Raw genomic sequence first — 12,500 nt, forward strand, 5'->3', positions numbered from 1 at the left:
CTTTAGCCCCGGCCACAATCGGCGTTTGGAACGTACTCCGGGCGACACTCCCTCCCCTGTCACTGCCGGGGCCAAAGGCGGATGGTGTCGGGGTGATTGACGAGCGGTCCGAGCGACTCACGGTGCGCCTGCGCTTCCTGGAACGAGAGGAGGATGGGGCCTGCCCTCCGTCGGCTCCACTTTGTGGCCCAGAACCGGAGTTGCCTGTCGATTGGGACTGGCACTGGGAGTGTCGCCGGGGTAGTATGGGCGGTACCACCTCGTCCCGGCAGTTGATGGATGTGTTGAGCTCGTACGGCTGCGGCGAGTCCTGCGGCATCTTGTTCAGGCACAGCAGCGCCGCCACCGCCACAGCGCCCCTTCTGACCTCCTCTGGAACTGCGCTCGGCCTCCTCTGCACCACCACTCCATCACCAACTGCCGATGCTAATCCCCCACCACCACCACCAGCTGTTGTAGACTTCCCCTTATCCCCCTCCCCTTGTTGTCCGTGCTCTGAACCTCCTACTCCGACACCCGTGCCCATCCCTATTGCCTGGTGGTGGCGGTTGCGGTGCCTCCGCCTCTTGAGCGGCGACACCAAGACTCCGCCGTCCTGTCCCCCATTGCCGCCCCTACCGCCGCCCCCTCGACCGTTCAGGTTCAGCGGGTCGGTGATGTCCTTGGGCACCAGGATCTCCAGGGGCTCGCGGTTCTTGGCGGGCAGCGGCGAGCTCTCCGGAGTGCGGGCGTTGAGCGCCTGGCTCACCTCCTCGTCTAGCAGGCTGTTGAGGTTCAGTGGGTCGAAGATGTTGCCGCCAAGGTGGAAGTGCGAGGGCAAGACGGACGCCGGGTTGTGGCTGTGGCTCTCGGAGGCCCGCCGCCGACGCTTGCTGATGGGCACGCCACCACCGCTGGCATTGTTGTTACCGTTGCTGCCACTGTTACCGTCGTTCCCTCCTCCGCCTGCAGGGGGCCTTAGTGCACTTAAGTTCATGCTGTAGCGCCGCTTGTTGCCTAGTTTCTGCGGAGCCCCAAATCCACCCAGACCTCCACCACCACCACCACCACCACCGCCCCTGCTGAGGTTGCCTAGTTTCTGGGGACCCCCACCCCCAATGACGCCTCCGACCGTGGTCGGGAGGCCATTTTTGGGCTGCAGGGGTTTGCCAGTCAGCCCGCCCACCCCAACCATACCACCACCACTACCAGCCTCCGGTAGGCCCACACTGGCCAGCAGGGGGGCCATCGCCACAGGGTCCATCATCTTGGGAGGGGGGTGAATCATGTCTTTCTTGGAGGCATGGAGGTGACACGGGCGAGGGAGCGAAGGAACCCCCCCAACACTGGCACGGCCACCACAACCGTCCCCTGGTGCCGTCGCCACCACAACAGTCTCGTTCTCCATGGACATCTCAAGCGTCTCCTCCCATGATCCTCCTGTGTTTACGGGTCCTGGGAGGGAGGGAGAGATAGAGAGAGGCAAGGGAGTGGGTCAGTCAACCTGCAAGAAAACATATCACTTGTGAAGCAGACGTTCTAAAAAGTGTCTCCTCTACTTACTTTGTTTCTGTCTTCTATGTGTGTGCTCTGTTTTGTTTTCAGTCAAGGAACTGATGCGGAGTCCGCTGGCCCACCGAACACACACACATACACTCACAGTCAGGCACCCGGCTTCTTGAGCTGTATGCAAGCGTTTTTAGATGACACTGTGTGTGTGGTGAACACTGTGACCCCCCCCCAACACACACTCAATGTCTGTTTGTGTCAGATGCTGCCCCCTCTGGCGTGCTCAGTGAGCTGCTGCGACAATTAGCATAGGACCGCCCGGATTGCGTCAACGTCACTCCGTCTCATGAATAATGCACTCGCCCCAGTGAAGAGCTGGGCAGGCACACAAACACGGATACAGAGAGAGACCGTCCGTCACCCCCACCCTCCCTCTCTCTCACACACACACACATACAGCACTGCCTGGTCGATTCGACTGTTTCTCCTCCTCTGCCACTGCTGTGCTGCTCTGCGCCTGCCTGCCCCCTCCCGTGCTTGCTCTCTAAAAAAGATAGAAAAACACACCCGTCGAGCTGTCCTCGCGACACATTTTAAGCGTGCCCTGCAAGTATCCTGATTCCGCTTTACCTCATGAGAAAGTAATGCGGTAATTAAAAATGTGAGTGTAAATGATGTCCCCTCGAAAGACCGACTTATGAAAAAAGCTTTTCAGATAAAAAGGCACGGTTCTTTCGGATGTGGTGTGTGCATGAATGCTGGTTAGCTCGCTTTCATCTCAATATAGGACTAACTAAACGGGAGCTTGAACTCCTGTATCTCGCTGAGATGGAGTACAGCCACGGTCTTATATTACTCGCGGACCCTCGCTGGGACTCACTGGCAGCTGATTTGACCAATCAAACGCACCATTTTTCTTGACTCCCCAGAGTGAGCCAATCGCATCCGCCTCTAAGTAAGCATGGGCAGGCAAGGCCCGCCCTCCATGTAATAGGTATCCGAGTCTCTGCCTGTTAAAACTGTATTCGCTAAATCTCATTTTATTTATATGAGGAAAGTACACAGTTCACGAAACACATGCTATGATAGAAAAGAGATATGATTGTAACGGATTGGTGGTTCATTTTGTTTGGATGTGTTTTGTGTTTGGGCTATTTGTGTAGGTGATTTTCCTGAGGAAGGGGGATTTGGCACGGACACCTCAAGCTCGTGTAAACAATATTTATTTTATTTTATTTTGGGATTGTCCAGTTCAACACATAGGTGTGTTGCAGAACTTGTCAGGTGAAGCTACCATTGGACGCCAGTTATGTAATGCAACATAAGTCTTGTCAATATCCGAGGTGCTGACCGAGTTGTATGTGACACACCCCTCCCCCACTACTGTGTGAGTGTGTGTGTATGCAATGCAGGATCTCAAACGTAAACAGTCAGTGAAATGTTTGGCAGGAGAATAAATGCAACACAAGACACAGTTCGCCACAATGAAGTCAATATCGTCTTAGTGCAGAACAATGCTTTACACCAAGTGTAGGGGGAGCCTCGAATGTGGTTGCTTAAAAGTCACAAAAGTCACAAAGTTTGGTTTGTCCGTTAGTAATAATAACAATTTTAATAGTAGGCTATCTGACTGCTTCTCCCCTAAATGCTGGAAGGAAATATGAGACACTTGTGTTGGCGATCAGAGAGAATGGGTGGCGGTAAATTCTAGCGCGTGAAGGCTGTCTGTCTGCCTGTCAGTCAGCAGCAGTTGGGCTGCTGCTTGGGGGTTTACAGCTTGTGCGTTTCCCACAGAGAACATTCGAGGCAAATCCTTTTTAATCAACACAGCAATACAAAAGTAGTTGGGTGACAAACAGATTACAGAGAAAACCTTGAGAAGGACTCGAGCCAAAATGGACAAGAAGCCTGGTAGATAATCTCCAAACTGTATATTTAACTGTATATTGAACTGTCCTGGTGTTGTTGAACCTTATCTATTTCAATAACGGCAATGTTTTGGATCAATCTTTTGTTGCTATTAGAAAGGCATCATGCCTAATAATCTGCTGTGATATCCAATACTTAACCACTTACTGTTAAATAATTTATATTTGTTAGTACAAAACGTTAATCTTTCTCAAGTATTTACGGTTTGTTCTCGATATTTGTTTATGGCCACCAGTTCTCTCAAACACTTAAAGTTAGCGGCTATGGTAGAGGGTAGCTAAATGTAGCTAACGTTCTTTTCATGTTTTCAAGCGACTCTACTTTTAGCTTTTCGATTCACCCCAAAGCAGAATTTTGACAATAAATCACAGTCTGTTCGATATCGATGTTTCGATAGCTACGTGATATCTTAATTCAATTAACGTCCTTCTCTCTCTCTTTTTTTATTAGGTCAAAAGGACAACAAGTCAAAGTTTGCTCCCCCAGTGGCTCGCGCTACTGAGCAGCATAAGGTGAAGGCAGGCAACTGTGCTCCGGATGAAGCAGTGGATAAAGAAGTTAGAGTCCCAAAAGCAAAGCATGAAAGTAAAGGACTAACTTGGGTATCAGCAAGTCAGTTGCTCTTACAGAATAATACTGAAGAAGACAAGGAGGGTGAGGAAAAAGATGACAAAGATGTGAATGACAAACAGTCAGAACCAAACACATGGGATGGAGAGAACACTGATGGAGAAGTGAAGAAGGGAGTAAACATCCCTGAAGAAGGGAATGAACAGGAAGAGACTGCAAAGATAGTAAAGCAGGAAGATAAAATTGAAGAATTCGGCGAAGGAAAAGTTGAACTTGGCAAAAAAACAAGCGACCCACCCAAGCCTCAGGTGGGTCCTGGTAAGGAAAATACAGATGAAAATAAGTCAGAAAAAAAGAAAGTTCCTAAATTTGGAGCACGGTTGGAAAAGAAAGATGGATCAGGAAAGGAAGGCTTGGACGCCAAAGATAAAAAGAAAGACTTGAGCATTAAAAAAACAGAACCCAATAGGAAAGACAAGAAAGTAAACACAGACAAGGAAGTTCAGAAAGGGCCAAAAATTCTCAAAGAAAAGAATGAAAAGGTGGAAAAACAAGATGGTAAAAGCCAAAAAGCAGACCAAGGCCAAGGCGAAGCAGATGGAAATGCGAAAGGTGAGGAGCCCAGGCCTGAGATTGCCCCCAAAGAAGACAACCCCAGTGAAAAGAAGCCAGAGAAGAAGAAAGTGGTCAAGTTCGCAAGCCATTCACTGCCACAGAAGAAGGATGAAGCCGTGAAAGAAGGCACGAAAAAGAAGGACGCAAATAAAAAAATGAACGACAACCAGCAAAAACAGCCAGAGATGGAAGAAAAGGACAAGAGCAGTGGGAAGGGGAAGAAGCCCAGGCCAACGGAAGACACGTCAGAGGCTCCACAAAAAGACACCAAGGAGAAGAACAGCAAAGAGAAGACCAACCAGACACCCAAGACCAAAGAGAAAAGAGAGCGTGAGCCAAAGGTAGGCTTTCAGAGAATGTTACATTTTTTAAAACTTCTCTTTGACTCAATTTGCACTTATTGAACACCTAGAGATATTGTAGAGACATTAACATTCCAGATAGCGGGCATATGGCGCTACTTTATAGGTTTTGGAAGGGGCAGGGAGGTGTGTGTGTGTGTGGGGGGGGATTACATTGTATATTGAGTGTGTGTGTGTGTGTGTGTGTGGGGGGGGGGGGGGTGTCCTTCCAAATTACTTTGTCCCGGGCCAAGCCAAAGCTGTCAGCGGCCATTCGGTAGGCCCTACCGGTGGACTAATTTCTTTGACTTCCTACCCCACAGCAATTGTTGATTACATGCATAGCCTTACTGTCAAGTCAAGTCAAGTCAGCTTTTAGTGTCCTCATATGCACAGGTCATAAGGAAATTGAAATTACGTATCTCTCTCTATATCATGAAAGAACATAGACATACACAGGACTGACATTTACAGACTGACATCAAAGTGCAAGACAGGACAAGTAATAGTGATGGACCAATAACAGTAAAGTGATGAAGTACCGTAATAAATAATAACTGAACATTTAACTTTGGTGAGTGACAGTGATTGACCAGTGATAAACCAGTAACAATAATGATGATAATAGTAAAATACAAAAATAAGTCAAGGCTATGCTTTACTACAAATAGTCCATTTGTCCAGCATAGTCCTTGTAGTCCAGTTGGTCAAGCATGTACTTGTTGTCTGAAAATGTTAGTGAAGTAAGTAATGTGGTGTAGTGAAATGGGGGTGGTGAGGCGATACAGTCCATGAATGGCACACTACCCGGTAGGTAGTAGTACCTCACTTTACATTTTCAGTCGTACACCGAATCGTGCGTCTCCTGCCCCCTCCCGTCCTGTCCTCACCTGAAAGGTTAGGTTAGTGAAAGTGATACTTTTCAGGAGGCTCTCATGTCCGTGGCCAATCACCAGCCCAGCGCAGGGCTCGCTTAGACCGCCATGCTGGCTCTGTCTGTCCTGTGTGTGTGTGTGTGTGTGTGTGTGTGTGTGTGTGTGTGTGTGTGAGAGAGAGAGGCCTATTTATAGGGCTGTCCCGACTATTCGACGTAATCGATTATTTCGATTGTGTAAATAAGTCGGCGTGTTCAACATACCGTCGATTGCGTGATTTGCGGAAAAAAAAAAAAAAAATTTTTTTTTTTTTTTTAAACGATTTCCGTTTTTGTTAAAAACGATTTGAATTACGATTTCCTTTGCATTTTCCTCCTGGAGTAAATGCATCCTATAGAGAAAACCACAAGTGCTTGAAAGACAGGGATCACAAGTCTAGTCAAGTTGTAGTAGTTAACTTGGGTTTGGGAGCGATATAAAAAACCTTCAGAGAAGGGAGAGTTTTAATGAGTTAGGTGGCAGGCCTTCATTGACACAGCAGAGGAGACATCGGGCTGCATATAGAAATAATGAATGCGAATATAGACATAAATGTGTAATATGTTGTCCAGCCCTAGTTGTTCAGTCCAGACGAATGAAACTGTGTTGTAAACATAAATGATTCACTGTACTGTATTTTTAAAATATAAATGACAATGTACTACTATACACATGTCATGGGTAAAATCTTATGTAGCCTTGTTTGTCAAAATATAAGTGGCTGAAATGTAGGCCTAGGCCTATAGTTTCTCCATGCGCCAATGTCATACTATACTCATTGTTTTGCATTTACGCTAAGTGAATAAGTGATTTGAACTGAAACAAATAGATATATTAGGCCTGTATTTATTAGTCTGTGACTAATTTATAAAATGTCCCCTTTTTTAGAAATCATTGTCCTAATAGGCCCTAGGTGCACTCTGCTTTATTTGTCTATTATTTTTCAGGTCAAAATTAAGTGGCATATCACAGTTTTTGCCTTCCAAAAAAATTAAATAATAATCGCGACTATTCGAAAAAAATAGTTGATAGAATAATCGGGAGAAAAATAATCGTTAGGGACAGCCCTAGCTGATTTATAGCTCAGCAGATGGGGTGGCAGTGCACAAACCTATAGTACAAGAAGCAGGGGCGTTAAGCGCGGGGGCACAGTGAGCAGGGCTTCCCCCAGCACTTAACAGTTCAGGCGGCCACCTTGACAACAAACACCTACCACTTTGACTAGGTTCCCTGAAAAGATAGATTTTATATGTTTAATGTCATTTACCATAAAGTTACTTGAGAAAAATTGCATAATATAAGGGATCGTTGATGTCTGGGGTGTTTCGTGTGATATTTCATGGCACTGCACAGTATAGCCTTTCCAATCAAGATTGTCACATGCTTCTGACACTGGTTAAACCCCCAATCACCTCGACTTTGTCCTTGTCCATGCATGCCCCTGTCTCACACAAAGTGAGTCACTCAAGTCCCCCATGATGACAAACACTTACTATATCCTCCTGGTTCCTTTCATCCTCTTCCTCTTTCCTCAAAAACTCAGACCAGTGTCAGATGACTGTAGTTTTACAGTTTCTCTTTTAGTTAAGGTGGCCACCTTCACAAAAAAGCAAAAACACTTACCACCTTGACAAAGACCCCTGAAAAGATTTTGTGTTTTGTCTAAGATTTTGTGTTGTGAATCTAGTTTTTCCCCCATACGTTTCCTCCTCAAAAATGTATACTTTTAGGGGTCCTTTGAAGCTGTAGTGCACATTATTCGACTCTACCGAAAAAAAGCTTTACCTACAACATTGCTACAACATTACTACGACATCACAGAGAGAGCGATAGAACTAGAGCTGGGAATCGATCAAAATTTTCTTGATCGATTCGATTCCGTTCCAGAATGTCACAATCCAATTTGATCCATGATAAGATCCGATTCGATTCAATATCGATCTTCTTTATTGCTGGGTTGTTACTTCAACCCATTTATTCCTAGAATTCTAAGACAGACTATAAAAGCCGAAATATCTCAGCCTTTGATGCCCACACAACACAAACATGAAATACCATGGTGGCCTACATGAATGTGGACAAGAGCTACAGGATGCTCTTGAAAAAATAGTGCCTGTAATCATCTGCAAAAGATCGACCCACAAAGTTGTGAATCCATATCACACTTTTCGAATATGAATCGATATTGGATCGCGATTCCATCTTTTGAACCCAGCCCTAGTTAGAACCACAAGAATAACTTGGACATTGGACAATTTCTAATACATTTCAAAACAACATCAATTTCCACCGATATTTATTACCTGCAGAATGTGTTTATTTATTACGCTTATTTCATGTTCATGTGTTTTTTTTTCTGCCTGGCTTTTCTTCTTCTCTGTTCCAGTCTCCAGCTGTGACGTTGTCAGACAGGCAATATGATGAACTCTTTGACAGTGTTCTGGGGGCCTCGCAACTGGAGGATTGTATGGGTACGTACAGTGGGAAGATCACTTTGTGTGTAACTATTGGATGGTTGTGTGTCTGTATCTAGAGCCTGTGTGTGTATGCATGCAGTCTGTTATTTCTGTAAGGTGTGTGTGTATGACTTGGATGCTGTAGGCAGGTGTGTAATGTATGTACAGTTTTTGCAACCACCAGATGTCTCTATTGCGTATGATGGTGTGTGTGTGAGTGTGTGTGTGTGTGTGTGTGTGTGTGTGTGTGTGTGTGTGTGTGTGTGTGTGTGTGTGTGTGTGTGTGTGTGTGTCACTGCAGAGGATGCTGAAGCTATGCTGAATGAGGTAGAGATGCTACAGGCCAGCATCGACCAGGTAACCAAGAAGTAAGTAGATGAGTAGATGAACACACACACACACACACACACACACACACACACACACACACACACACACACACACACACACACACACACACACACACAGGAACACACAGGAACACATGCACACACACAGGTAATTAGACATACACAGTACAGTAAGGAACACACACACACTCATACATGATCAAACAGATATAGTCAGGAACACACACACACACACACACACACACACACACACACACACACACACACACACACACACACACACACACACACACACACACACTTAATGCCAAGTGACATATATGGTATAGTGGTGGGCTAAATAATGCATTGCATCCCTGCCTTTACTTTCTGAATCATTTTGAATTATGAATCCAAAATGACATGAACTTCCTCATGCAACACTTCGTCCATTACTTATTATTTCAATTTCAATTTTATTAAGAATAGCACCTTGAGATGTATCACCTCGTTTTCAAGGTTACAAAAAAGTGAATCCTCTCAATAGCCAAGCATGGTAGTGGGACTGACATGGTTTGGGGATGCATGAATGCTATCAACATTGGCAATCTGAAATACACCTAAAAGAAACATGCATGTCAACATGCTCTGTGACTACTGAGGCAGATCATGATATTGCCCATAGGATTGCATTCAAATCTCACACCAATCTGTTTAAGCCAGGTGCACACACAAAATGTAAAAGTTCAATGCAAAGAAAGGTTGAAACGCACACCGATGACCTCCCTTTTAATCCCTTTTCATTTTGAGACGATTCGAGCCAACACGGCCCCTTCTCTATCGGATTTTAATCTGGGGTGTACTCAGTTTTGTGGGTACATGTTCAAATACTAATGGCTGTATTTTTTTTTTCAGAGTGAACAAGAAATGTGAGCGGTTAAATATGTTGTTAAAAGGTCACTAATCATTACGTCAAAGTGAAATTTCTTTTATGCTTTCCTATGAAAAGATATATTCACAAATCTGCAAAAACTGTGACACTGGAGAAGGCTCTGTGCAGCCAAAATGTCTGTCATGTCAGTCCCTGCAATGTTAAAATAAAAAGAAAACAACAGGAGGGAGGAGGGATTGAGTGCGATCCATTTCCAGCTACTGGATTAACGCACCGGCGGGACGGAGGAGCACGGTGTGTGCAAGATAAAGTTGCTAACCAAAAAAATATATGTTTTTCATGCCCCACCACCTTGACTAACACAAATTCTGCGGGAAACACTGTAAACCATAGACATTAGTCATCAGTTTGAGATTAAATGGTGACAAAAGATTGAAGTGATGTCTGTGAATTCTGTTTCCCTTTGAAAATTATGTGAATTTTCAATAAATACCTACTTTGCATAAATCTAAAGTGTGTTTATGCATGGGTTTTTATTGTGTGCACTCATGTAATTGCAGGGTGATGGCAGACAGCGAGGAGGAAGGAGAGGAGGATGATGGAGAGAGGTGCGGAGAGGAAGAAGAAAATAAAGAGGAAGAGATGCAGAGAGGAAAAAGCAGGAGGAGGGAAGAGGCACAGCGTGGCTACACAGTAAAAACACCAGTGTTACTATAACTCTAAATGTGTTTCAGATCAGATGACATTTGGTCTCACTCAAAAAATTGTGTTAATTTTCTTCTTTAGTCAGTGAAACATTTTCAGAGTTAATTATTAATACTCGATATTGTGTAAATATTAAGTAATGGAAAGCTGAAATTACACTGGCCACATGCACAGATTCACACTGACTTTTGACTCAACTCGTGTAGATACTCTACCTGGAGTCATATAAGTTTACTCTGGGGCACCCATGGCCTAAATGGTTAAGGAGATGAGCCTTAGATCAGAGGGCTGCAGGTTTGAATGCCACCCTTACCTCCCCATTCCGCACTCCATGGCTGAATTGCCCCTGAGCAAGGCAACTAACCCCACACTGCTCCAGGGACTGTAACCAATACCCTGTAAATAATTGTAACCCAAACCTTTTTAACTTGCGTACCTCTTAAGCCTTCTTGTAATACCATGAGTACACCCTTAGTCATGCACAGTTATTATCATTACATTTCCCACGTGGTACCCGTACCCCTGGTTGGGAAATACTGATGTAATGTAATGTAATGTTTAAATATTGACACCCAATGTCTTACTGTGTACAAGGGAAGAAAGGAGAAAGTGGCTGTGGCTGTGGCGGGAGTGCGTGGGAGTTGCAAGAAGAGGAGAAGACAGGAGGACGAGGATAGCGACAGCGAAACAGATGAATGTATGTCAGATTAGTGTCAGTGGGTGAGAGACAAAGAGTCAAGCAGATAATAAAGACAGATGGATAAGTGCGTATGTGTACTGTGTAGGCGTGTGTATGAGCCTGAGCAGTTGCATGTACGTATGTATGTAATTTTTTTAGTAGCTTTATTTCCAGAATTCATGCTACCCCTACCCATTCACAAATGTTATCTCTTTCATGTACAGTTTATTTACCACCACCATCAATTTCTAAGTATTCGTTATGACTGGCAAAATTACGCTTTTCATACATATCAATGTGGATCTTCTCCCTGTCCGCCATTTTGAATTTCCAGTGATAGACATCTTTGGCTGCAATAGTAAACATACTTTGGTCAGAGCAGTAAATATCCATTCATTCATGAAAGGATTGCATTTGTGAGAAGGGAGCATACATTTTGAAAAGAAATGACGAAAATCTCGTAATCAACCTTTAAGTGTTGAATTTAACACATTGGATTTTACTGTGTAGTACAATACATGTAAAAAGTATGCGTTGCATTTTCCGCAGATGACTCCTGGGTGCAGTGCAGTAGAGCAGAGTGTAAGAAATGGAGGAGGCTGCAAGACAATGAAGACCCCTCAGTACTGCCTAAAAGCTGGACCTGCAGCCAAAACACAGGTATGCATTTCATGCCATGACGTTCAATTCAATTCAAGTTTATTCGCCAGACTCTTGGTCCATAGTCACATAATACAGATACACATAAAAGACACATCACGACAGACCATTACAATCAGACATTTCAGCAGTAGAAGAATTTTCATAGGTGTTATAGAAAGAATGTTATGTGGATTTAAACAAAAATATGCGTGTGCATAAATATGGGCACCCCAAAGAAGGTATTACCATTAATATGAAGTAGAGCTTACCTTTGCTGATCTAATGGCCTTTGGATACTTGCTATACAAGAGGACAAGTTCCAACTGCCTGGTGCTACTGAATTATTCTATCCAGAACCCCTCTAATTCAGTCAGGTTACTCATCTGTCTTCTTAAGACATCCTGGTTCAAATAAATTAATTATTTTTCAATGATGGTATTATCACAAGATTGGTATGACCATTTCAAGACAGTGTACTTGTTGTTTTGCATTAACTCATTGTTGAATTTTGATCAGTGCAGGGCAAATACTGTCCTGCTGGAAAGTCCAGACTCTGTTCAGCTCTAATTTCGTGACTGACACTTGGACATTCTTTTGAAAAAAATGCAATTTGAAAATAATTAGTGAGTCCCTTAGCTGTAATAAGTTTTACAGTGTGTATACTATCCACGCAGACCTATAGTAGCAGGGGCGGAGTTTGTTAACTGTTAATGTGCTTGTGCGCCCCTGGGGGGTAGTCGTTTACGTCGAGAAGATTGGAATGGCTGTAATGTGAATATGGCTCTATAAAGTTTGAAGTTCGTTTAAAACCTGTGTCGTTATTGTACACTAACACCACTAGGGCAGGGGTGCTGAGGTGATGACCCGCGGGCCGGAACTGGCCCAGATTGCACATCCCACCCAGCCCGCCGATGATATGGAAGAGCATAAAGTGTAGCAT

General features: G+C 44.4%; 2 protein-coding genes across 2 annotated transcripts in view; one reads left to right on the plus strand and one right to left on the minus strand.

Moving 5' to 3' along the window:
* The window catches only part of LOC134437119 (7SK snRNA methylphosphate capping enzyme-like), a 16,665-nt gene extending 14,367 nt beyond the window's left edge, over nucleotides 1-2,298 (minus strand). The window contains exons 1-2 of the mRNA XM_063186572.1: nucleotides 1,543-2,298; nucleotides 1-1,434 (exon numbers count right to left, since the gene is read on the minus strand). The exon at nucleotides 1-1,434 is cut by the window's left edge and continues 713 nt beyond it. Of these exons, the coding sequence (XP_063042642.1) occupies nucleotides 1-1,393 (1,393 nt within the window). The 5' untranslated portion in view covers nucleotides 1,394-1,434; nucleotides 1,543-2,298. The remainder of the gene's footprint in view (nucleotides 1,435-1,542) is intronic.
* A 937-nt stretch (nucleotides 2,299-3,235) lies between these two features.
* Nucleotides 3,236-12,500, plus strand: part of LOC134437120 (zinc finger CW-type PWWP domain protein 1-like) — a 28,533-nt gene continuing 19,268 nt past the window's right edge. The window contains exons 1-7 of the mRNA XM_063186573.1: nucleotides 3,236-3,399; nucleotides 3,868-4,943; nucleotides 8,244-8,328; nucleotides 8,615-8,681; nucleotides 10,095-10,227; nucleotides 10,834-10,936; nucleotides 11,468-11,578. Coding sequence (XP_063042643.1) covers nucleotides 3,384-3,399; nucleotides 3,868-4,943; nucleotides 8,244-8,328; nucleotides 8,615-8,681; nucleotides 10,095-10,227; nucleotides 10,834-10,936; nucleotides 11,468-11,578 — 1,591 coding nt within the window. The 5' untranslated portion in view covers nucleotides 3,236-3,383. The remainder of the gene's footprint in view (nucleotides 3,400-3,867; nucleotides 4,944-8,243; nucleotides 8,329-8,614; nucleotides 8,682-10,094; nucleotides 10,228-10,833; nucleotides 10,937-11,467; nucleotides 11,579-12,500) is intronic.

This window comes from Engraulis encrasicolus, chromosome 21 (assembly GCF_034702125.1).
Source record: "Engraulis encrasicolus isolate BLACKSEA-1 chromosome 21, IST_EnEncr_1.0, whole genome shotgun sequence".
Classification (NCBI taxonomy): domain Eukaryota; kingdom Metazoa; phylum Chordata; class Actinopteri; order Clupeiformes; family Engraulidae; genus Engraulis; species Engraulis encrasicolus.